Source organism: Budorcas taxicolor, chromosome 21, assembly GCF_023091745.1.
Source record: "Budorcas taxicolor isolate Tak-1 chromosome 21, Takin1.1, whole genome shotgun sequence".
Classification (NCBI taxonomy): Eukaryota; Metazoa; Chordata; class Mammalia; order Artiodactyla; family Bovidae; genus Budorcas; species Budorcas taxicolor.
Genome location: NC_068930.1, coordinates 61,227,317 through 61,253,681, shown reverse-complemented (window position 1 = coordinate 61,253,681; position 26,365 = coordinate 61,227,317). Strand labels below are relative to the sequence as shown.

At 45.7% G+C, this 26,365-nt stretch overlaps 1 protein-coding gene across 1 annotated transcript in view; it reads left to right on the top strand.

Moving 5' to 3' along the window:
- Positions 1 to 26,365, top strand: part of LGMN (legumain) — a 41,583-nt gene extending 15,218 nt beyond the window's left edge. The window contains exons 3-14 of the mRNA XM_052659682.1: positions 9,773 to 9,870; positions 10,969 to 11,050; positions 12,411 to 12,496; positions 13,609 to 13,684; positions 14,293 to 14,355; positions 16,442 to 16,508; positions 17,399 to 17,517; positions 17,605 to 17,694; positions 19,746 to 19,946; positions 21,794 to 21,964; positions 23,999 to 24,066; positions 24,357 to 26,365. Of these exons, the coding sequence (XP_052515642.1) occupies positions 9,773 to 9,870; positions 10,969 to 11,050; positions 12,411 to 12,496; positions 13,609 to 13,684; positions 14,293 to 14,355; positions 16,442 to 16,508; positions 17,399 to 17,517; positions 17,605 to 17,694; positions 19,746 to 19,946; positions 21,794 to 21,964; positions 23,999 to 24,066; positions 24,357 to 24,399 (1,164 nt within the window). The 3' untranslated portion in view covers positions 24,400 to 26,365. The remainder of the gene's footprint in view (positions 1 to 9,772; positions 9,871 to 10,968; positions 11,051 to 12,410; positions 12,497 to 13,608; positions 13,685 to 14,292; positions 14,356 to 16,441; positions 16,509 to 17,398; positions 17,518 to 17,604; positions 17,695 to 19,745; positions 19,947 to 21,793; positions 21,965 to 23,998; positions 24,067 to 24,356) is intronic.

The window sequence follows — 26,365 nt, the reverse complement described above, 5'->3', positions numbered from 1 at the left end:
AAGAAAAGAAACAGATGGAGAGCAGAGCTGAGCAGGACTGAACTGGGGGAATGCAGTTAGCCCAGGAGGGCTGTCCTTGTACAAGCCAGATGCTGGGCAGGGCGGTCGGGACTGTGGGTTGTGGACTTGCATAGACCCCCAGGTGTAATTCCTGTTCTTCCCGCATCTGCTGTATTAGTTTGAACAAATGATGTAATCTCACTCCAAACCTCTTGATTCTCCTCTGGAAAATCTGAGGTGGTGGTGGGCTCTGTGAGTGAAAGTCACTCAGCCCGTGGAATTCTCCAGGCCAGAGTACTGGAGTGAGTAGTCGTTCCCTTCTCCAGGGGATCTTCCCAACCCAGGGATCGAACTCAGGTCTCCTGCAGTGCAGGCAGATTCTTTACCAGCTGAGCTAGCTGGGAAACCCAAGAACACTGGAATAGGTAGCCTGTCCCTTTTCCAGTGGATCTTCCTGACCTAGGAATTGAACCAGGGTCTGCTACATTGCAGGTGGATTCTTTACCAGCTGAGCTAGCAGCCCCCTCGCCCCCACCCAATGCCAACTCAGGGCTTAGCAGTGCTCAGAGCATGTGCCAGGAAGGGGTACTATACATATTCCTCTCAATGAGCAGCCCATGAGAACTCTTCCCAGCCCCTAGCTGGCTTGAAGGTGGACCCCTTGGCAGTGATGCCAAGTATTTCAAGAACATGCCAAGTATTTCAAGAACAAGTATTTCGCCTTTGCCCCAGGCTGGTTGCTCTTAGTCAGCTTACAGTTGGCCTGAGGTAGGGCGGCACGATCAGTGACTGGACAGTGACCTCCACCAGGAAATCACGGGATGTATCAGCAATCCCATCTGAACTCCTTACTCCTGAGAGTTGAGTCAGCAGTCTCTGTTCAGTGTGGCCCAGAGGGCTCTGCCCTTTATGTCAAGTCTTGCTCAATACCTTCCTGTCACATGGCATTTCTCCTATGGCATTTCTGTTTTTAAGGGGAAAAAATGCACAGAGATAAGATATGCTCCAGAAAAGTCACTCAAGTAATCTTTAGCACTGTCTCCAAGTCACTTGACTTGGCTTAACCTTACTTTTATTTCTTTTGGGTGTTAGTGAGTGCTTGACTCCAACCAAAAGCCCTTTTGAATTGAGAAGGTTGGGAAGAAACCAAGTAATTCCAAGGACCCAAGAGAGGATCTCTGCTTGGCTTTGAGATCGCTGTGGTGGCGGAAGCCCTGAGCCCTTCCTGAGCCTGTCCCCATCTGTGAAATGGGCATAAAAGAGTCTGCCTGTCAGGGCAGTGGTGAGGAGCCCAGGAATATAGGGGAGCACTAACAGGATAGGCTGAATCTATTTTCTAAAATATATGGTCTTATTGAAGTGTATTTTACAGATTGTATATAATTCACCCATTTTAAGTGTTCAGTGATGTTTTGGTGCATTTAGCAAGCTGTGCAAGCATCACCATAAATCAGTGTTAGCACACTTCCATCTCCCCAGTAAGATCCCTTGAGCCAATTTCAAGTCCCTAGCTGGAGGCAACTCCTAGTACACTAGTATACTTTGTAATTCTGTAAGTTTGCCTTTTCTGAACAGATCACATAAATGGGGCCGTGCAATGTGAACTTTTGTGTCTGGCTTCTCTTAAGGCCATGTTTTTAAACTTTATCTGTATAGCGCATGTCAGCACTTCATTCCTTTTATTGCCAAATAGCGTTCCATTGTATGCTTACATCGCATTTTGTCTGTTCACCACTCAGTGGATATTTGGGTTGTTTCTTTTTCTTTCTTTTTTTTTTTTTTTTTTGCCTATTTGAAGCATTCTGCTAAGCACATTTGAGTACAGATATTGGTGTGGGTTAATGTTTTTGCTTCTCCTGGCAGATACCTAAGAGTAGAATTCCCAGGTCCTAGGGTAAATTTATACTTAACTTTTAAAGAAACTTAAACTATTTTCCAAAAGGGCTGTATCATTTTACATTCACGCAAGCAGTGGATGAAGCTTCCTGGTTTATCCTCACCAACACTAGTTATTGTCTGTCTGCTGTGACGTGGTAGCTCCTTGTGGTTTGAGTTTGCATTTCCCTAATAAGTAATGATTGTGAACATCTTTTTATGTGCTTTTCAGTATATCTAGTTAGGTGAAATGTTTATATAAATCTTTGATCTGTTTTTGATTGAACCAGTTGTTTTATTGAGGTACAAGAGTTCTCTGCATATTCTACATACAAATCCTCTCTCAGATATGTGTTTTGCAAACGTTTTGTTCTCACTCTTGTTGCTTGTCTTTTCACTTTCTTACTGATGTCTTTTGAAGCACTAAGATTTTGAATGTTGTTGATGTCCAGTTTACCTTTTTTTTTTCTTTTATAGACCACACATTTGGTGTCATATCTATGACATCTGTGCAATTACAATTGAAGATTTCAAAGATTTTCTCCTGTGTTATCTTATAAAATGTTGTTGTAGCACTTGCATTTAAGTATGATTCATTTTGAGTTAATTTTCATATATGGTATGAGGAGAGAGTCTAAGATCATCTTTTTGCATGTAGATATCCAAAATTTCCCAGCACCATTTGTTGATAAGATTCTCCTTTCCCAGGGTAGTTCTGAAAACAGGAAGTGAAAGTTCTCCAGCTTTCTTCTTCTTTTTCAGTATATATATCTATTGCAGTTATGTACAAATTTTAGCATTATCTTGTCAATTTCTGAGGAAATCCCTGCTGATCAGTTTTTTAAAAAAATTTTTTGAGGGGGAGAGGAGAGGTATTTTAACTTTTTTAAAAATCTTTTGTCTGTACCGCAGGGCATGCGGGACCTTAGTTCCCCAACCAGGGATCAAACCCATGCCCCCTGCAGTGCAGACACTGGAAGTGTGGAATCTTATCCACTGGTGGTGTCAGTTGTCAGCTGTGCCCGACTCTGCGACCCCATGAACTGCAGCCCACCAGGCTCCCCTGTCCATGGGATTTTCCAGGCAAGGATACTGGAGTGGGTTGCCATTTCCTTCTTCAGGGGATCTTCCCGACCCAGGGATTGAACCCAGGTCTCCTTCACTGCAGGTAGCCTCTTTACCGACTGAGTTAGTTTTTTAAAAAGTTTAAGTGTGGTATGTCTTTTGATCCATGAGCATGAGATATCTCTCTGTATTTAGATCTTTAATTTTCCTCAGCAGTTTTATAATTTTCAGTTTACAAGTCTTGCACTTCTTTTGTTAAGTTTATTCCTAAGTTGTTTTGTCTTTTCGTGAACCTGCTTTTTGGTGTCTAGCAGGAGAGATAGATAATAGGCCAGGTTGCACTGAGATGAGTGGGTGGGTGTGCCTGCTCACTCCAGTTTCATTGAGAAGGTTAAATCTGACATAATATTGGTTTGATTTTTTTTTCTTATGAAATAGAAAACAAATATCTATATAATGTGCCTTCAATGTAAAGAATAATAATAAAATGAATACCTATGTAGTTTGTACTGAAAGGTTGTTGCTGAACCACGAATGACGCCGGGATTCTTGGCCTCCAGAGGAGAATTCAATCTGGGGCCAAAGACAGGCTAAATCGCTCAGAGCTTTTGTGAAATAAAGTTTTATTAAAGTATAAAAGAGATGAGAAAGCTTCTGACAGAGACATCAGAAGGGGGCAGAAAGAGTGTCCCCTGACTAGTGTTAGCAATGGAGTAAAATACCTTTTAATTAGTTATTACAATGAATCAAAAGAATGTCTGGAGGTTGTAAAGATCTTACTAGACCCACTCCCATAATTTACATTTTAAGATAACAGGATTCAGTTCAGTTCATTCGCTCAGTCCAACTCTTGCACCCCATGAATCACAGCACACCAGGCCTGCCCATGCATCACCAACTCCTGGAGTTTACTCAAACTCATGTCCATCGAGTTGGTGATGCCATCCAGCCATCTCATCCTCAGATATGCAGATGACACCACCCTTATGGCAGAAAGTGAAGAGGAACTAAAAAGCCTCTTGATGAAAGTGAAAGAGGAGAGCGAAAAAGTTGGCTTAAAGCTCAACATGCAGAAAACGAAGATCATGGCATCCGGTCCCATCACTTCATGGGAAATAGATGGGGAAACAGTGGAAACAGTGTCAGACTTTATTTTTTGGAGGGCTCCAAAATCACTGCAGATGGTGACTACAGCCATGGAATTAAAAGACACTTACTCCTTGGAAGAAAAGTTATGACCAACCTAGATAGTATATTCAAGAGCAGAGATATTACTTTGCCGACTAAGGTCCGTCTAGTCAAGGCTATGGTTTTTCCTGTGGTCATGTATGAATGTGAGAGTTGGACTGTGAAGAAGGCTGAGCGCCGAAGAATTGATGCTTTTGAACTGTGGTGTTAGAGAAGACTCTTGAGCGTCCCTTGGACTGCAAAGAGATCCAACCAGTCCATTCTGAAGGAGATCTACCCTGGGATTTCTTTGGAAGGAATGATGCTAAAGCTGAAGCTCCAGTACTTTGGCCACCTCATGCAAAGAGTTGACTCATTGGAAAAGACTCTGATGCTGGGAGGGATTGAGGGCAGGAGGAGAAAGGGACGACCGAGGATGAGATGGCTGGATGGCATCACCGACTCGATGGACGTGAGTCTGAGTGAACTCTGGGAGATGGTGATGGACAGGGAGGCCTGGCGTGCTGCATTTCATGGGGTTGCAAAAGGTCGGACACGACTGAGCAACTGAACTGAAGTACTGGAGTTTCAGCTTTAGCATCAGTCCTTCCAAAGAACACCCAGGCTGATCTCCTTTTGAATAGGTTAGTTGGATCTCTTTGCAGGCCATGGGACTCTCAAGAGTCTTCTCCAACACCACAGTTCAAAAGCATCAATTCTTTGGCGCTCAGCTTTCTTCATAGTCCAACTCTCACATCCACACATGACTACTGGAAGAACCATAGCCTTGACTAGATGGACCTTTGCTGGCAAAGTAATGTCTCTGCTTTTTAACATGCTGTCTAGATTGGTCATAACTTTCCTTCGAAGGAGCAAGTGTCTTTTAATTTCATGGCTGCAATCACCATCTGCAGTGATTTTGAAGCCCAGAAAAATAAAGTCAGCCACTGTTTCCACTGTTTCCCCATCTATTTCCCCTGAAGTGATGGGACCAGATACCATGATCTTCGTTTTCTGAATGTTGAGCTTTAAGCCAACTTTTTTGCCCTCCTCTTTCACTTTCATCAAGAGGCTTTTTAGCTCCTCTTCACTTTCAGCCATAAGGGTGGTGTCATCTGCGTATCTGAGGTTATTGATATTTCTCCCAGCAATCTTGATTCCAGCTTGTGCTTCCTCCAGCCCAGCATTTCTCATGATGTACTCTGCATAGAAGTTAAATAAGCACGGTGACAATATACAGCCTTGATGTACTCCTTTTCCTATTTGGAACCAGTCTGTTGTTCCATGTCCAGTTCTAACTGTTGCTTCCTGACCTGCATATAGATTTCTCAAGAGGCAGGTTAGGTGGTCTGGTATTCCCATCTCTTTCAGAATTTTCCACAGTTTATTGTGATCCACATAGTCAAAGGCTTGGCATAGTCAATAAAGCAGAAATAGATGTTTTTCTGGAATTCTCTTGCTTTTTCCACGATCCAGCGGATGTTGTCAATTTGATCTCTGGTTCCTCTGCCTTTTCTAAAACCAGCTTGAACATCTGGAATTTCACGGTTCACGTATTGCTGAAGCCTGGCTTGGAGAATTTTGAGCATTACTTTACTAGCATGTGAGATGAGTGCAATTGTGTGGTAGTTTGAGCATTCTTTGGCATTGCCTTTCTTCAGAATTGAAGTGAAAACTGACCTTTTTCAGTCCTGTGGCCACTGCCGAGTTTTCCAAATTTGCTGACATATTTAGTACAGCACTTTCACAGCATTAGCTTTCAGGATTTGAAATAGCTTAACTAGAATTCCATCACCTCTACTAGCTTTGTTCATAGTGATGCTTTCTAAGGCCCACTTGACTTCACATTCCAGGATGTCTGGCTCTAGGTGAGTGATCACACCATTGTGATTATCTGGGTCATTAAGATCTTTTTTGTACAGTTCTGTGTATTCTTGCCACCTCTTTTTAATATCTTCTGCTTCTGTTAGGTCCATACCGTTTCTGTCCTCTATCGAGCCCATCTTTCCATGAAATGTTCCCTTGGTGTCTCTAATTTTCTTGAAGAGATCTCTAGTCTTTCCCATTCCTCTGTTTCTTTTCCTCTATTTCTTTGCCTTGATCGCTGAGGAAGGCTTTCTTATCTCTCCTTGCTATTCTTTGGAACTCTGCATTCAGATGCTTATATCTTTCCTTTTCTCCTTTGCTTTTCATTTCTTTTCACAGCTATTTGTAAGGCCTCCCCAGACAGCCATTTTGCTTTTTTGCATTTCTTTTCCATGGGAATGGTCTTGATCCCTGTCTCCTGTACAGCGTCACGAACCTCCGTCCATAGTTCATCAGGCACTGTATCTATCAGATCTAGTCCCTTAAATCTGTTTCTCACTTCCATTGTATAATCATAAGAGATTTGATTTAGGTCATACCTGAATGGTCAAAGAATGCTCAAAGAATGCTCAAACTACCGCACAATTGCACTCATCTCACATGCTAGTAAAGTAATGCTCAAAATTCTCCAGGCCAGGCTTCAGCAATACGTGAACCATGAACTCCCTGATGTTCAAGCTGGTTTTAGAAAAGGCAGAGGAACTAGAGATCAAATTGACAACATCCGCTGGATCATGGAAAAAGCAAGAGAGTTCCAGAAAAACATCTATTTCTGCTTTATTGACTATGCCAAAGCCTTTGGCTGTGTGGATCACAATAAACTGTGGAAAATTCTGAAAGAGATGGGAATACCAGACCACCTAACCTGCCTCTTGAGAAATCTGTATGCAGGTCAGGAAGCAACAGTTGGAACTGGACATGGAACAACAGACCGGTTCCACATAGGAAAAGGAGTACTTCAAGGCTGTATATTGTCACCCTGCTTATTTAACTTCTATGCAGAGTACATCATGAGAAACGCTGGACTGGAAGAAATACAAGCTGGAATCAAGATTGCCGGGAGAAGTATCAATAACCTCAGATATGCAGATGACACCACCCTTATGGCTGAAAGTGAAGAGGAGCTAAAAAGCCTCTTGATGAAAGTGAAAGAGGAGAGTGAAAAAGTTGGCTTAAAGCTCAACATTCAGAAAACGAAGATCATGGTATCTGGTCCCATCACTTCAGGGGAAATAGATGGGGAAACAGTGGAAACAGTGTCAGACTTTATTTTTTTGGGCTCCAAAATCACTGCAGATGGTGATTGCAGCCATGAAATTAAAAGACGCTTACTCCTTGGAAGAAAAGTTATGACCAACCTAGATAGTATATTCAAAAGTAGAGACATTACTTTACCGACTAAGGTCTGTCTAGTCAAGGCTATGGTTTTTCCTGTGGTCACATATGGATGTGAGAGTTGGACTGTGAAGAAGGCTGAGCGCCGAAGAATTGATGCTTTTGAACTGTGGTGTTGGAGAAGACTCTTGAGCGTCCCTTGGACTGCAAGGAGATCCAACCAGTCCATTCTGAAGGAGATCAACCCTGGGATTTCTTTGGAAGGAATGATGCTAAAGCTGAAGCTCCAGTACTTTGGACACCTTGTGCGATGAATTGACTCATTGGAAAAGACTGTGGTGCTGAGAGAGATTGGGAGCAGGCAGAGAAGGGGACGACCGAGGATGAGATGGCTGGATGGCATCACGGACTCGATGGACGTGAGTCTAAGTGAACTCTGGGAGATGGTGATGGACAGGGAGGCCTGGCGTGCTGCGATTCATGGGGCTGCAAAGAGTCGGACACGACTGAGCGACTGAACTGAACAGAACTGAATGGTCTAGTGGTTTTCCCTACTTCAATTTACATCTGAATCCTGATAACAGGATTAGCCAGAAGGTTTTTAGGAAGGAAAAATTGTCCTCAAGCAGGATGCATTGTTGTTATATAATCCTTAGCACAGAGTTTAAACTAGGTTGTTTGTTGTGTGTAAAAAAACCATTTTATGTGACTAAGACTAAGGAATGTAGAGGGAAAAAAAAACGTTTGTCCTCTTCTCCTTGAGAATTCCAGACCCCTCTCTCCTTGGGGACCCCCGGACTTCTTATCAACCTGCCTAGGAATTGACTCTCTCAGTACCTGACTGAAGAAAAAGAAAATTACTAGTATGTTGTTCCCTGTCTGGTCCAATCTTGACCCTCCCAGAGGGCAAGTTCCTTAGATTTGTTTTGCTTCACTTTTGAGTTTTCTATCTGTGTATTTAACTAAACAACATAATGTTTACTTTAGCCTGTTTTGACCTTTATATGAATGTAATCATAGTGAATATTTTTTTTTCTATCATTTGTTCTTTTTCTTGTTATGTTCCTGAGATTCATGTATCTTGAAGCATAGGTTGTATTTCATTCATTTTTAGGTATTCCATTTGTGTGATCTTTATGGTACTCCCATTATATGAACATCGGACAGTTTATTTTTCTGTATTTTCTGAAAGCAAGATCAGGTTCTGGAGTCAGAATGCCTGGGATCTTTCACTCTGAGCCATGTGACTTGGACAGGTCACCTCCCCTCCCTCAGCTTTGATGACCTCACTGTGAAATTGGAATCACTATCACAGGGGGGTGTGATGAGAATTAAATGAGATGGTACATAGAAAGTCTGAGCATAGTACCTGGCAGGTAGAACAAAGTCCATAAATGTATGAGTTTTCATATTCTGTTATTCATCTAATATTCATCTAATTCATATTCATATTCATCTAATAGCTCTTGAATGCCAGGTCTTGGACTCACCCACACAACATTTAGCAACTGTATTTTGAGCACCTATTTTTGCTATAAAGTTTTTGACATGTACAGGCAGAATGCTGGATTTGGTGGTGTGTGAGCTTTATTTCAGTTGCTCTGCTAAGAGCTGTTTAGAATGTGATTTGTGGACATCCAGTTTCTGAAGCCCTCTTCTTTAGAGAGGCAAGTAACTGGGCATGGCATTTCTTTTATACTCTGCCCTAGGAAAGACATAATTAAATAAAAGCAGAACGTTAGGTAACATTTTCCCCTTTTGTCCTCAAATGATTTACATGTCATGGAGTGTAGTCGGTATCATCTGAAAAAGGAAGCAAAAATTGTCTTGGCCTTTTTATGGACAAGGAATCTCATTAGCAAAGTTTTTCTTTGACCTTTACTATGGTCACCCTTGTTATTTTTTTTAAACTAAAGAACACATTCCTCATTTTAGTTCCTGAGCTGAATTTTTGAGTTTTTCACTCAGTTCTCTGAACAGCAACTGTGGTGGTTAAGGTTACTGGAACCAGCAGAATCCTGTGTGACACAGAACTAACCACTAAGCTTTTAATCTGTTGGTCCATCATTCTGTCATTCTGTTCTTCAGCCCTAAATCAGTGCTTTCAGGAGACTTTTCTAGGGTGTGGAAAATGAAAATAACTTATTCAGGACTTTCAAAAGCCCTTGTTTCCTGTAGATGTGGTGGTGGTGGGTGGTGGTGGTAGTTGTGTGTGTGTGTGTGTGTGAGAGAGTAGTCCACATTTTACACTAACTGCCTGATGAGAGTTTCATGGTGAAGGGTGGATTTTTAAAAATTGCACTGAAAAAGATGAATGAATGTGTTTTAAACTGATTTAAAGACCTGACCAATAGGGAGTGGGACACAGCACGTCTTCCATGAGAAAGAACACATTGCTCATGAAAACGCCCAAATTGGCTTCTTCTGGGCAAAATCTAACACTTGACAAAACCCCTTCTCCCAGGCAGATGCATGCCACGCCTACCAGATCGTTCACCGAAACGGGATCCCTGATGAGCAGGTCATCGTGATGATGTATGACGACATCGCCAACTCCCACCAGTGAGTATGGAGGGCTTTGAACTTGATGGTGAGGAACTTTTAGAGCGTTTTAAAAAATACACATGGATTCTCAGGAATTCTTGGTTGGGCAGCCTAACATTAGAATGTAAGCTGAGTCCCAGCTGAAATTCCACCCACCAACTTCATGTAGAGCTTTGACCATAACTTGGTAGAACCCAGCAATGACAGGGACATAGCAAATGGTAGTGAAGGTGCTGAGGCTTGGGCTTTGCAAGGCTTTAACGCATGGGCTCCCTCTCGGCTTAGAGAACTAACTCATTGCTAGGTTCTGCGGTACTTGTTCCTGAGCTCTGTGCCGGGGCGCCTTGGAGGCCTGTACACAAGAGGCTCCTTTGTAGCTTAGATCCTCCCACCCTTCTTTCTATACCTATTTCCTTTTTTAAAAAATTGCTGAATTTAATTTTCCAGACTGTTCTCTCATGCCTGCTTATCTGATTTCTTGAGATCAGAAACAGCAGGTATGGGGGCTTCCCTGGTGGTGCCTTGGTTAACACTCCGAGCTTCTGTGCAGGGGGCTCAGTCCCTGGTCAGAGAGCTAGATCCCACATGCCAAGTGGCTCACCCTTTCCTCCCCCCGCCAAAAAAAAAGAGCAGCAGCAGGTACAGGTCTGACTCTAACCTGTTCGAGTCTCACAGCTCCTCAGTTCCTAACTGTGGCCTTTCCGATGATCACATGATTGTTCTCAACCCATTCTGAGCTTTAATGCCTAAGCTCTTGCATCAAAGCCTTGTTTTCTGTTCTCTCTCTGAAAGTAGGTTTTCTCTGAGAGATCTCTTGATGAGATCTCCCCTCCAAGATGCAAGCTGGTGTCCAGCAGGAGGCCAGGCACACAGGGGCCTGGCCTCCTGTCCTCAGTTTACAGAGCTCAGCCCTTCACTGCTCCGGCCAGGACTTGTGGGATCCCAAGACCCTCGGGCTACTAAAACCACATGTTGGGGACCTGGGTGGGTGATGAGAAGTGTCTGTGACAGTCATGACTGTTTAGTCTTTTTATGTATAACCGGAACATATTTATGAAGATGCAGATTTCAGAGATATATAGAATTGTGTGCTTCACTGCATCCTTTGATTTTCAGGAATCCCACCCCGGGAATTGTGATCAACAGGCCCAACGGCTCAGACGTGTACCACGGGGTGCCGAAGGACTACACGGGCGAGGTGAGGCAGAGCTCGGGGTCAGAGCCGGCAGGGTCTACTTTGTTTCAGTGATGATTTCCCCCTCTTTCTTGTTCTTCTGGAATCAGAACCTCATTAGACGGATTTCTGGCCAACGTTTTGTGTTTATATTGAGATTTGTGCCTGAGGCATAATTTCTGTGAATTTTGAAAGAAAGCAGAGAGAAAAGAAAAAAAGTGTTAGTGGTAGTCTACCAATCTTTTATTTCTAGTTTTATTATACTTTAAATCTCAATAGTTTTCTTTCTATAATACCTGATTTTCTTAAGATACTGCCATTAATCTGATTATAAATTATTTGTGTCCTTTTTTGAAAATCAGCTTTCTCAAATGTCAGCCCTGGTGCAAAGTAGTATCTCTGGATTTTGCTGAGATGGTTTCCCACCATTATTATAATAGTATATCACTTCCAAAGAATTGTATCCTTCCCAATTGATTGAGGGTATATATTGGGTTGGCCAAAAAGTTTGTTCGGTTTAAATAAAAATAAAAGACATTTTTCATTTTCACAATGAACTTTATTAAACAATATATTCCTTAACCAAACAACTTTTTGGCCAACTCAGTACATTGGTACATTTTTAAAAACACTATAATTTCATTAGCCTCCTGGATTTCATACCCTCTTTTTCTTAATTTCAGTGGAATCTTTTAGGAACTAATATTCCTTGTGAGAGAGAAACATTTCTGTGAAATTTGGCAGTTCTTCCAGTTTTATTTTTCTCTTTTAAATTCAAGAACAATTAAATCAGATGCATCATTCATATGAGATAGCTGATCCCATTTTTATGAAATTGTTTCCATAGACTTATTTAAGGAAATGTCCAAAATTTACATGGTGGAATTTCTGGTGATTTATATTCTTTCCTCTGTGCTTTTCTGTAATTTTTTTTTAATAATCAGATATCATTTTACAAAGTTGCCTTTAAGGGGTGTTTTTGGGATTCAGCCTTTGAGAAGGCAAGCCAGTTACAAAGGTCGGCACTGAAGTTTCCGTCTCCATCTTTGTTGTCTCTCTGAGGCCACATGTTCTTCCGCTGCTGTTTGTCCCTCCCTCCCAGCATCTTTGGGTTTTTCCTCCTGGACTTGATAATGGTCAAGAAGGAATGGCAGGCTTACTGAACGGCATCAGCCAAAGACAAGACAATGCTTGAGACAAGGTCATGCACGTGTGCCAGGAACACTGACCTTGCTTTGGGTCTTTCTTGGTGGCAGAGTATTTGCCCTTCATCCTTAAGCCTTGGAGGTGTGTGGTCATGGCCTGGGCCCTCTGCTACAGACTCAGCACCCGCACTGATTTGAAGTGTCTGCTGCATCTGATTTCGACTCCCAATTTTTCGTAGAATGTCACCCCGGAGAATTTCCTTGCTGTGTTGAGAGGTGATGCAGAAGCAGTGAAGGGCATAGGATCTGGAAAGGTCTTAAAGAGGTAACGTCTGTTTATGGCTGACCCTGTTTTCTGAACGACCTGGTACTCCAGAATCGAGAATTCATACAGGCCTTGTTCTTGCTTCCGGCCTGTTTACTGGTGAGAGATTGCAGCGTGGGGACCTTTGTCCTGACAGCCTGCACAGAACCTGTGGCTTCTTTCGGCAGCCATTTCTGTAACAAATTAACCCTATGATCCAGGGTCCCTTGTTACTCTTAATGAAGTGTTCCCCATCGCTTAAACCTGCTACTAGTCTGTCGAAACACCCTGAGACCAGTGTGAAGCTCTGCGGCCAGTCAGGTTGAAGGACCCCCACCCAGCCTCCCCCCGACCTTGTGCTCTGATGGCAGGTCAGCCCAGTGGGAGGAGGACATTGATAAACCTCCATGTTGGAGAAAAGTCACCCCGGTGCTTGCCCTGCTCTCCGTGGGTGAGGGATGTCTCGTGCGGCATCTCTTTATGAAGCGTTTTGACGTAATGTCAGGGAGCTCAGGAGCATGGCCTCAGAGTCTCAGATATTAGGCAGCTAGTGCTGCTCCCCTCGTATCTGAGGGGAGACCTGGACATGGGTAGCTCGTGTGAGTTAGAGCAGAGAGGGATGTCTGAGCGGGATGAATCAGGTTGCTTCCCAGTGAGTTCTTACATCTCTGCCATCTTGGAACAGGGCCCTCAAGTGAGGGAGCACCAGTGGGCGTCCCAGGCTGTGTGCAGGCTGAGGGCCCTGGAGGGCAGTCGGAATTGCAGGACCACGTTTGGCGGCAGGTCCTGGCTTCCTTACTCATTTTGGGGATATCTAGTAGGAGAGTGTGGCTGCCTGGGGTGAGGCCCAGTGGCTACAGGCCCCCACTCTCCCGATCACCCTGGGCTGTCTGCTGAGTCCTGGCCTTCCAGGCTCTGGGATATGCCTCTTGGTTCAGAGTAGTATTCAGTGGGATCAAAGGGAACAAGCCAGACAGCGGTCTCTTGTGCTCCTCCTCCTACCTGGTTGAGAGACTGTAATCCTCAGGCTTCTCCTTAAGTTTTTTGATTGGGGTGACTTTTCAGAGACACGGAGGCAGAAATAGGAAATGGCCCACTTCGACTCTCATGCTTGTCTGTGTGTCTCTTGGCAGTGGCCCCAAGGACCACGTGTTCGTTTACTTCACGGATCATGGAGCCACTGGGATACTGGTGTTTCCTGACGAAGAAGTGAGTTTCTTAGTGTTTTAGAAACAAGCCATGGGGTACTCCCAGAGGTTCTGCCTCTGCACTCTCACTGCCAAGGGCCCGGGTTCAATCCCTGGTCAGGAAAATAAGATCCTACAAGCTGAGAAGGGTAGCCACAAAAAAAAAAAAAAAAAAGGCAAGCAGGGAGAATGGGAAACAAAACCTCCGTGTTGGCAGTACACCTGTGATGTGTGTCTCTAATGTTCTACGGGGTGGTTTGTGTGCAGCTGGTGAGTGCGGGGTTGCATTTAGCAGCTTGAAATCTATCCAGAGGCATCTCTTCTGGCAAGTTTTCCCTGTGTGTCTGCTGACATCACAGTATCAGTCACTGTCCCTGAACTTGGGTGCCTGCACGAGACGCAGTCGTAGAACACAGCCCCTGTGTGCTCTGGACAAAGTGATAAGGAAGTACCTCTGCATGTAAACAGAGCCCTTGACGCCACTCAGGGATGATGCTGTGCACCATGGTTATCTCTAAGGATTTCTAAATAAGAATTTATAAGGTATCACTAGGGCTTGATTAGTGGGTTATCTAGCACATGGTTTCTCTTGATGTGTTTGGTCTGAGTGTCCGTATTCTTACCTTTCAGCTTCATGTAGAGGACCTGAATGAGACCATCCGTTACATGTACGAACACAAGAGGTACCAAAAGGTAATGTCAGTGCTTGGGGCGGCCTTGGGGAAGGGATGTGAGGGAGGCAGTGGAAGCAGAGCCCGTGGTGCTGTGATGGGCTTTCTAACTCTGGATTGGCTGTGTTTTTTGCGGGGGGGCGGCGGGGGGAGGTGTCCTTTGTGTCAGTCTTGACCTCTGGTCTCCCAGGAATAACCTTTTTGTAATTCTTAAAGCTTCAGCTGTTAGGTCAGAATCACTGGCAATCTTGTTAAAATACAGTGTGGGGACTTTGCTAGTGGTCCAGTGGTTGAGAATCTGCCTGCCACTGCCGGGACATGGGTTGGATCCCTGGTCCAGGACAATCCCATGTGCCTGGGAGCAACTAAGTGTGTGTGCCACAACTGCCGCCCTGCGCTCTAGAGCCCAGGCGTTACAACAAGAGAAGCTACTGCAATGAGAAGCCCTTCCACTTTAACTAGAGAAAGCCCGCACACAGCAACAAAGACCCAGTGCAGTCAAAACTATAAGTAAGTTAAAATAACGAAAAACACAGTATGGACCCCACCCCCAGCATTTGGCTCAGTGCTTCTGGGGGGGGAAGGCTGGCTGAGGGTCTGCTTTTCCAACAATGCTCCTAGCCCAGGGACCACACTTTGGAGATTGCTCTTTCTAGGATTGTCACCAGTCTGGGGCAGTTGGAGAGGAAAATACCACCTTATTCTCCCTTTGGCCTTCTCTAGCCCCTTTTGCACCCTGTATGGAATCTGCATAGCTCTGGCATGTTTGTGTGAGTAACATGTTTTGCTCCTGAAAATTGTACACTGCATTGAATGGAAAATCAGTTTTCCTTAGCATCATGTATGGCTCCATTTTTCCTTCATTATTTCAATGGATAGATCATCTTATTTTATAGCCACACACAAGGATCTTCCCTGTAGCTCAGATGACAAAGAATCTGCCTGCAGTGCAGGATGCCTGGGTTCGGTCCCTGGGTCGGGAAGATCCTCTGGAGAAGGGAATGGCAATCCACCCCAGTATTCTTGCTTAGAGAAGTCTATGGACAGAGGAGCCTGGTGGGCTATAGTCTGTGGGGTTGCAGAGAGTCAGACAGGACTGTGCACCACTGCTGCTGCTACTAGCCGTGCCAAATTTAAGTCCTTCTGGTTTGCATGACAGCAGCATCCATAGCCTCTGGCAGCAGCTTCTTACAGCACAGTTCAGTTCAGTTCAGTCGCTCAGTCGTGTCCGACTCTTGGCGACCCCATGAATTGCAGCACGCCAGGCCTCCTTGTCCATCACCTACTCCCGGAGTTCACTCAGACTCACACCCATCGAGTCAGTGATGCCATCCAGCCATCTCATCCTCGGCCGTCCCCTTCTCCTCCTGCCCCCAATCCCTCCCAGCATCAGAGTCTTTTCCAATAAGTCAACTCTTCGCATGAGGTGGCCAAAGTACTGGAGTTTCAGCTTTAGCATCATTCCTTCCAAAGAAATCCCAGGGCTGATCTCCTTCAGAATGGACTGGTTGGATCTCCTTGCCGTCCAAGGGACGCTCAAGAGTCTTCTCCAACACCACAGTTCAAACGCATCAATTCTTCGGCACTCAGCCTTCTTCACAGTCCAACTCTCACATCCATACATGACCACAGGAAAAACCATAGCCTCGACTAGACGGACCTTAGTCGGCAAAGTAATATCTCTGCTTTTGAATATGCTATCTAGGTTGGTAATAACTTTTCCTCCAAGGAGTAAGCGTGTTAATTTCATGGCTGCAGTCACCATCTGCAGTATTTCCGGGAGAAATATCAATAACCTCAGATATGCAGATGACACCACGCTTATGGCAGAAAGTGAAGAGGAACTAAAGAGCCTCTTGATGAAAGTGAAAGAGGAAAGTGAAAAAGTTGGCTTAAAGATCAACATTCAGAAAACGAAGATCATGGCATCACTTCATGGGAAATAGATGGGGAAACAGTGGAAACAGTGTCCGACTTACAGCACAGGTGTCTCCCCAAAGTGAAAGTCTCTTGAGAAATGGGTCAAGAGAGTGGGCAGAGCCAAAGTGGCCTTGGTGAGAGGTCTGTGCCTGGTCAGGGGGCGTTCACTTGTCCCATTTGCCTCCTAGATGGTGTTCTACATTGAAGCCTGTGAGTCTGGGTCCATGATGAACCACCTGCCACCCGACATCAATGGTAGGTGGTGGGCACAGTGACCTCTGAGCTGGGCTGGGTGAGCACCGTGCTCTGCAGTGAAAATGGACATTTGCTGATTCTGCCTATGGGAAGAACCAAGTGTCTTACAGAAGCAGGGGCCTAGGGCAGCCTTGTGCCTAGAAGTAGGGCGATACCTGTGGGCAGCTCTGGGCTTCTACTCCTGGAGGATTAGTGGTCAGGGGGTGATGTGATATAGCTCTGTGATGCTCTGCCAGGGTCTAGTAGGGCTGCCTAAGTCCACAATTATAGTCTCTGGACTGGCCTCTGTCCTTTGCAATGTGTTGTTTGCTGGCTATCTAATCTTGGACAGATGACTTATCCTCTTTTACTCTCAGTTATCCCCATCTGTAAAATGGGGATAAAGACAGTGTCTGTTGGGAGAGTTACACTTTTTTTTTTTGGAGAGTTACATTTTAAGTGATGACATTTATCCAGCATAGCTCTGAGTCCATGGTAGCTAGATAGTAAGTGGTAGCTCATAGATTCAGTCAACCTAAATGTTTCTCTAATATTAGTAAATGTTCTTTTTCTCTGGAAATGAAATGAGGTCCATATCCTTCAAGATTCAGCTCTTCTGATCTTTTAGCACTTTTCCAAAGCAGCTTGATGTCCCATTAAGCAGGCCTGGTTGCTCATTGTAGCAAGTGTCTATCATTTGGCTTCTCTTTCTTCCACCTTTCATTTTAGACGAGTTACTGTAACTGAGTGAACAGGGATGGATGTAGGGGGGTCTCCCTGTTCTCCTTGAGTTGATCACAGGGGACGTGCTTTGATTGCACCAGGAAAGGAGGAGGAACTCAAGCTTCCAGGGGAATCCTCAGACAGCTGAGGATAAAACATGACTGACAGATGTCTTTAATTCCTTGCAGTTTATGCAACTACGGCTGCCAACCCCACGGAGTTTTCCTTCGCCTGTTACTACGATGACGAGCGGGACACGTTCCTGGGGGACTGGTACAGCGTCAACTGGATGGAAGATTCAGACGTGGTGAGCCGTCAGGGGGCCAGCTGCTCAGTGGAGGCTTAGCTGTCAGCTGCGAGGGTCAGAGGGCTTGAAACGTTTTCATTTTTGCAGGAGGATTTGACCAAAGAGACCCTCCACAAGCAGTACCAGGTGGTGAAGTCCCACACCAACACCAGCCACGTCATGCAGTATGGGAACAAGGTGAGTAGGGGCTTCACAGGCCTGACGACACCCCAGTCTTAGGCTGACTCGGCAAAGAGAACCGGCATCCAGGAGGGTGAGGAATGGCTGAGGCAGGACTGGCTCTGTCTCTCAGGGCCAACTGTTCTGGAGAGTCTGCCCAGGCTTTGGAATCAGACTCAGGTTCAAACTCACAAAGTTCTGTGGCTTTGGGCCACCTACCTGTTCCTCTGGGTCTCCGTCTCCTCTTTGGTCTGAGCCCTAGCGCGCAAGGTGATTGGGAGCCAAAAGTTGGCGGCACATCCCCAGCACTAAACACAGACCTAGTGCCTGGTGAGAGGTTAGCGAATACGCTCGTCCTGCGAGCGTTGTGGCTCTGCCCCCTGGAACCCTGGATGTGTCCAGCCTTCCTGCACTTGCAGGATGTTATCTTGACCCGTAGGCTCTAAATTAGAGACGTTTATCCCCTCCAGCTATGAAAGGACCTAGGTGGTCAAATAGGTAAGTCCATTAGGGCTGTCCTGACAGAGGTCACATTAGGTGGCTGCTGAAGGCTTGGGCCTCAAGTACCGCTTGTGGGGCCAGCCCTTGGGATGTGCAGAGGAGGGGCTGGGGGTGGGGGGTGCTCCCAGTAGTCTGTATGGCCAGTTGCCCTACTCCAGTGGCCTGCCACCATCTGAGAGTTCACCCCGGAATTCCTTCCACATAAGCATTGACCTTCTAGAAGAACTGGTGAGCCAGTCAGTCCAGCTATTACCTTTAGCACTTCTTGGGCAGCGTGTGGATGGGAGGGTCCTGGAGCCAGTCACAGGCCATGAGACATGCACTCAGGAGGCTGTGGGCCTGGTCAGGCTTTTGAGAGGCGGGTAGTGGAGGGGAGGAGTGGAGAGAAGCCAGGGAGGGGTGACTCGGGGGAGGCAGGGTCAAAGATGGCACCACCCTGGCTTCTTTGGGGGATTGGAGGGAGGGGAAGTTACCAGCAGCAGCTCTTCTGCCCTGGGCTTTCTGCTCTCTGTTGTTTCCTTAGCATTGGCCATGTCTGCTCTTGGTTGAGGAGGTATGAAGGATTTTGATTTTTTGGGTGTGCCACTTGGTATGCAGGATCTTGGTTCCCTGACCCGGGATTGAACCCATTCCCCCCACATTGGGAGTGTGAAGTCTTAACCATTAGGCCACCATGGAGGTCCCCTGAAGGATCTTTTCTAAGCATTATATTTCTATATATGTATGCCTGTGTTGGGTGGCGCTAGTGGTAAAGAACTCGCCTGCCATTGCAGCAGACAAAAGAGACATAGGTTCGATCCCTGAGTTGGGACGATCCCCTGGAGGAGGGCATGGCAACCCACTCCAGTATCCTTGCCTGGAGAATCCCACTGACAGAGGAGCCTGGCAGGCTATAGTCCAGGGGCTTGCAAAGAGTCAGATACAACTGAAGCATCTTAGCACGCACACATGTATTTTATTTTTTGTTTTAGAACTGTTTCTAAATTAGTGTTTTGGTAATTAGTGATTAGTGTTGCTTGGTTTAGGAACATGATCACTTGCAGCATTTCTTTTCCTCTTAATTGGGATCCAGTCTGCAGTGACCTCTGTGGGCAGACAGAGCCAGGCAGTCGGGCCCACTGGTTAGACCCTGATGCCAAGTCTGCCCCCCACTCTGTGGCTTTAGCTCTCCCATCTCAGTGGACTCAGACCTCAGCTCTAACCCGCCAGGTGCTATGCATTGTCCTTCCTTCCTTCTGTCACTAGGGGCAGGCAGGTGAGCATAGGGGTGGTGGTGACACCACCCAGCGTCACCTGTGGCTGAAATGACTCTGGTCCAAGCTGGGCGGAACTGGGGCAGTTCTGCTGCAAAGGGTGCCAGGCATCTTCGAAGTTCAACATCGGTGGATTTCAGGTGCTCAAATGCATCACCTCGCCCACTGCTGAGGACTGAACTCGTGCTTTCAGGCTGTGACTGTGACCCTCCCATGGTCCCAAAACCATGTTGGGCTAACTGTGGACTCCAGGACCTGGGGTACGTTTGGCATCTCTGCTCCTCCCACTCAAACCAACTCTCTCTCCCTCCCCAGTCCATCTCTGCCATGAAGCTGATGCAGTTTCAGGGTCTGAAACACAAAGCTAGCTCTCCCATCTCGCTGCCCCCCGTCAGTCGCCTTGATCTCACTCCAAGCCCCGAGGTGCCTCTCTCCATCATGAAAAGGAAGCTGATGAGCACCAACGATGTGCAGGAGGCCAGGCGTCTTGTCCAGAAGATTGACAGGCTTCTGGAGGTGAGTGGTGGTGAAGCTGCAGGCCCCAGCCTCACCACGGAATGTGCGTGAGCCCCGTCTCTGCCTCCTGACCATGGTTCCATGTTGGTGGGAACCAGGTGATGGAGCTCTGGGGTCACCCTCCTCCTACTACCCGGGAATATATGGGAAACAAAACCTTCCTTTACTCACTGTGAAATGGACAGAAATGAGCAGGAGAATGGGCAGCTTTATTCTTCCTTGATAAACTGGCCCTGACCTCTTTGAAGCAGGAAGCAAAAGGAGGGGACCTGTCTCCTGCCAAGAAGCCAAGGCATATGGATGTTTCTTTATTTACCCCTAGTTGCTTGGGAGACATTTTTACTTTGCTGCTTGGTGAGTTAGTGGCTAATCATTAAAAAAAAAAAAAGTCTAGTCCACAAAAAATTTCTGCTGACTTAGGAAATCATAGTCACTGCCCCAAATTCTTCCTAAAATGCTTGAGCAATCTTTATGATAACTAGGTTTGTTTTCAGTAGCTCGTCAGTTTGTCTGGAACTGGTTGAATTTCTTTTCAAATTCGAGCTGTGTGAGTAGAACCACCAGGCGTGTACTCTCGAGACACCTGGCAGAGATTGGCTGTCCTTCCAACAAAGCCAGCTGTGCTGACTCTGCCCACCTTGCCCATTACCCCACTTTCCCCTCCCCTACCCCACCCCCACCCCACAATCAGCACAGCCCAGAGACTGATGTGCTGGGACACGGCCTGAATTTTCTAAGAATGAAAAAGAAAAAAAAAATCTATGTAAACTGTCTTAAATGCATATATCTCATGATTCTGACAGCTACCTCAGGATGGTTTCTTCTGTTGTTATCACAGTGTAATACAACAGTTCTCATATTTTTTCCTCTTAGACCTGTATACACTCTTAAAAGTGTTGATCCCAAAGAGCTTTTGTTTATGTGGGTTATATCAGTATTTACTGCTTTAGAAATGAATACTGAGATTTGTAAAATATTAACTCATTTAGAAATAATAATAAACCCATTTTGTGTTAATATACTTTCTATAAAAAAAGAATTATTTTCTAAGATCAAAAGAATGTGAGTTAGAAGAGTGGCATCACAACATGTTTTTGCAAATCTGTTTTGTGTCCAGCATAATAGAGATAGCTTGGTCCCCATTCCTGTGTCTGCATTCACTCTGTTGGGCTCTGTAGTTCTGGCTGAAATATATAAAGAAAGTGTAGCCTCACACAGATACATAGCTGAGAGAGGAAGGACATATGGAGCCCCCAAGAAATCTGGGGGACACCCGTGGTCTTAGACAAGTGGAAAACTGCTGGTCTAAAACACAGAGGGCAGGGTATGTTCGGGCATGAGTGGAACAAACCCCGGCTGGGGAATGGGAGGGTCAGGGGACTCAATTGTATGTTTTGGTTGATGTGGAAGCAGCCGCCCCTTTGTAATGCTGGTTTTCATTATCCGGGAAGAAAATGATCATTCTGTCTAAGCATTTGCTGGTTTCTAGAACAGACAGAGGTGCCTGTGAACACACAGCACCATTTATTGGACCACAGTCTATTTTGGGACACAATTTCTATGCAGCGCCCCCCCCACCACCCTCGCCACCTCAGTCTGGGCCGTACCTGCCCTTCAGGTATTTAGATTTAAACGCTCCTGCCATGCTAGAAGATCCCTAAGAGGCAAGGTATTTCTGGAGGTTTCTAGCCGTAAAGAAGCCTTGCGTGCACAATTTTTGCTGCAGAAAGCATCTGTTGGCACCTCTGAACATAGTGGAGTGGGGGCAGTGTGAAAGAAGCATCTAACCAGTCCAGGGTTCTAAGAGAGACTGTGTTAAGTAAAAAAACAAAAATGTCACGTCACAGGCCATGAACATCATTGAGAAGTCAGTGCGGGAAATCGTCACCTTGGTCTCGGGCTCCGTTACCAAGGTGGACAGGCTCCTGTCCCAGAGAGCCCCGCTCACAAAGCACGCATGCTACCAGAAGGCCGTGTCGCACTTCCGCTCACACTGCTTCAACTGGCACAACCCCACGGTAAGCCCAGACCCCGGGGCCGCCGGCCTCTGCTCCCAGGTTTCGGTGGCCAGCTAGCCTGGCCTTCCTCTGCACCTTCATACTAACCCGAGTTAGTATGGTCCACGGGTATCACACCAGGTGCATTGCCTTGTAGAAGGTTCCGTCTTGTGGAAGGAAACAGCAGCAGACCCTTTCTGTGGCCTTTGGTGGGATATGAGAGGGGCAAGGTCGTCCAAATTCACTGATTGCCCCCCAGTCTTGGTCGCAGACACTCTTAACTGTCCCAGTGGCTGGGAGAATTTACCAGTTATAGACTATTCATCTCGTGTTTCTGTTGGCCTTTGAAAGGGGACTTCCTTGTCTTCATGCTGTGCTTTCCTTGCCAAACTCCACCCTTACCCCTGCCCTTCACACCAGCCACACAGATTTTCTCCCTTTTGGGTTTGTTCTGACCTCTTCCCAGGATTTGTTGCTGAAGTCAGGCCCTAGTGCTTGGAGAAGAAAGTACCTGGTTTCTGCAGATTGTAGAATGTCAGGGTTGGAAGGTACCTAAAAACCCTTCCGCTTTGCCCAGCACTTAGGTGATAACCCCTTCAAGGAAGGGGTTATTCGCAAATGGTGACCCACAGGCCCGTTCCTGCCCACAGACTGTTGAGTTTTTTTCCTCCACAGCCTGTTTTTTATAAATAAAGTTTTATTGAAATGCAGCCATAGCTGTGTGTTTTATAAATAAAGTTTTAAACTAAAGCACAGCCACAGCTGTACTCAGTCACTCAGAATCTCTGACTGCTTTCATGGTGTGGCTGAGTTGAGTAGTTCAGACAGCCCACAAAGCCTCAGGTATTTACTATGCAGCCCATGACAGAAAAGTTTGCCAAATCCTGCTTTAGACTTGTGCTCTTTGATATAGTAGTCTATAGCCTCACTGTGGGTGGCGAAACAAAATGTAAAACTCGGTGCCTTAGCCGCAGTACCCACATTCCAAGTGTTCAGGAGCCACATGTGGTTAGTGGCTACTGAATTGAGAATGTTACAGAATATTTTCATCATTGCAGAAAGTTCTGTCTGGGCTGTGATATGCAGACCATGATTACCCTCAGATACTTCTGACCCTTTGCGACCCCATGGACTATAGTCCGCCAGGTTCCTCTGTCCTTGGGATTCTCCAGGCAAGAATACCGGAGTGGGTTGCCATTCCCTTCTCCAGGGGATCTTCCCCCACCCGGGGGATTGAACCAGCATCTCCCGAGTTACCTGCATTGGCAGGCAGATTTTTTTTTTCCAGATTGAGCCACCTGGCAATATTATACTCAGCAGATGGTTCTCCATTATTAAGAGAATCTCAGTTTTATTTTTCGTTTATTTAACAAAGCAGTCTCTTTATTTAATAACTGAAGTTTTCCATTTTTTAAAAATACTTTATCATCGGATGTTACTTTTTTGCCCTTTGGAATCACAGAAAGCAAATCTCCTCTTTCTTCCTCTTGTGAGGTCGCAGGTTCCCTTGAAGTGCTTTCCAAGTTATTTCAGTCTTGGTTGCCATCTGGTTTGGCATTCACTTACAATACGTCTCCCTCGTCAGTTGTTCTAGACCCAAAGCCAGGCTGCCGGAGGAGGTTTGAGCTGACAGAGGGGAGCAGGGCCAGGAGTTTCTCATCCAGGAGTCCTTACCTGGACTTGAAGGAGCTATAGGATTGCTGTAGAGTGCTGCAAATCTGTGTGTGTGCATTTTTCCTGGGAAATGGTCTATAAATCACACCTGATTATCCAAAGTTGGGGAGGGGGGATCCCTGATTCAGTAAAGGTCAAGAACCCCTGGCCTAATTTTTTTTTTTTTGGCTTTGCACCAGATGGCTCATGGGATCTTAGCTCCCCCGCCAGCGATCAAACCCTGGGCCCTCATCAGTGAAAGCACAGAATCCTAACCCCTGGACATCTAGGGAAGTCCCAAGAACCACTGGTCTAGATGCTGCACGTATTCCCAAGTTAGGAGTTGATCGTGTTATAAAGTGATGATGTCTGATCGTGTCTTTTTGGTTTGTTTTCCTCTAGTATGAGTATGCTTTGAGACGTTTGTACGTGCTGGTCAACCTTTGTGAAAACCCTTATCCAATTGACAGGTAAGCCAGCACCTGGCATTTAAAGGGTCAGTGGGGGTGGGAAGGTGAGGAGGTGGGGTCCTTCTGAAAGTAGAAGGGTGTATGCAGCTCTGCTGTCCCCTTCTCCATGTGGGTAGTTTGCTTCTGCCTCTCACTGTGGAGGAATTCAAGACAGATGCATCCCCAGGGGTGCTGGATTGGGTGGGTCTGTCATACACGACTTCCTGTTCCCTGGTGGGTTCTCTCTGTTTTCATTTTTTCTGAGTTGAACAACTTCCGGCTCACCACCTCCTTCTTCCGGTTTCTTACAGAATAAAATTGTCCATGAACAAGGTGTGCCATGGCTACTACTGAAACACTGCCTCCTTGAAGCTTTACTGAATGTGATCACCGTCCCTTAGAATGTGTGCTAATCAGACTGGACAGCTGGAGCCTGAGGGAGGCTCCGCTCCCCCAGCCCAGCGGCTGCGTCCTCCCAGGAATGCCGTCGGGCCACCGGAGCCACGCTCCAGGCCTCTCCCAGGATGGCTTGCTCACCTTTACCTACTTCCCCCAGCACCTACAGGTCCTGTCTGATCCTCTGAAAAGCCCAGAGATTTGGGAAGCTCTGTGTTGAGAAGGGTGTATTTGCTTTTTAAGAGGGTGTTTTGCCCATGACGTTTAAGGAGTGAGAAGTTCACTGGGACGTCTGTAGCCAGTGAAAGAGTCTTTGTTCTGTCGAATCTGATGTCAGAACCTCTTAAGTCTTCAAATGATTTTCTGGAAGAGGGACATAAATTTCTCCAAATGGAAAACTATTTTTAGAAAATAGCATAATTTTGGATTGTTTTATATTTTATTTGGCAGTAATGGACAGGTCTAAAAAATAAAGATTTATCACTGAACCTGAGTATTAATTTCAGGTCCCTGACGTTTTCATTTATGTTCCTGGCCCCTCCTCGTGGAGCCCTCCCCCTGTCTGTCTGTCTCCTATCCCCTTCCCCATCCCACTGGTTGGCTTTTCCTGCCAGCTCCCCTCTCCCCCAGCTTCCTGTACTTTTCAGCCTCCTGTGCCTTTGTTCCTTGCTGTGCCTTGTGCCCTGGAGTGCCTGCCCCTCCATCTGGCCCATCCTCAAGGTGTATCTGAAAGTGCCCTGTCTTCCTCAACTTCCTACTCCTCTGTCTGTTGGCGTTTGCACTTCCCTTGGGTCTTTTCCAGCATGTGTTGGGGTCTGCCATATACACTGCACACGGGGTCTGGGAGGTTATCTTTGAGGGCAGAGGCTGCCTGTGTTACCCTTGTTTCTCTTGGCCTGGTGTCCCACAAGGGGTGACACCCACCCTAGCTTTGTGAAAGACATTTAAAAGGAGCACTAACTCTCCCCGGGCAGTAGAATATTATGCAGCAACAAAAAAGGATGAAGCTCTGATACAGCTCCAGCACTTAGCCCAGGAAAAGCAGCCAGTTACCTAAGACCCCTGTATTACATGATTCCGTTTGTATTTAAGGTCCAAAATAAACAAGTCTATTGAAACAGAAAATAGATGCATGATGCTGGGAACTGGGGAGGGGAAATGTGGAAACAGTCAGTGCTAATGGGGGTGTGGATTATTTGGGGGGTGATTAAAAATGTTTGGAAGCTGATCGTGATAGTAGTTGGTTATGCAACTCTGAATGTACTAAAACCCAGTGACTTGTACACAACAAATGGAATGATATGGTTTGCTAATTATGTTTCAGTAGCATTTTTAAAACTAAGCCATATAGCTAGATGGGCTGTTTTAAATAGAAAGAAAACAAAGAAAAAAGGAACACTAAACCAGGACACTTGTGACCACCTGTGTGTACATGATGTCTTCTTTAGCAGTGGCAGATGCCTTTAAAGTTTGGAGGTAGAGACTGAAGGCAGAGATATTGTCAAACAGGGTTAATTCCAGGGTGATGCTTCTGTTTCTAATGGGCCCGTTTTTAATCAGGTTATCCTTTCTCTGAGAGGCTGTCTTAATATAGTCAATCGCATGACCAGGATAAAGAACTTTTACTGTCCTACAAATCTAGGGGAGCTTGAGGGTTTTAATAAGTAGAAGAAGCATATGGTGTTTAAATGTTTATCACTAAAGCTCAAGAACGGGCAACCCTGAGGGCTGACTGATGTTCAAAAAGCAGAATTTTTAAAAGGAGTCTCTTAAAACACCTCAAGATTCAGGTAGGAAAAACTCCGTTCTTCTCTTTTCTAGAACCGTTACCTACGCTTATAACCCTGCTTCCCTCTCTTTCTTTGTCCTCCCTGTAGAACAAAAATATATTTAACTACTTAACAAGTGCAGAAACTTGAATGTT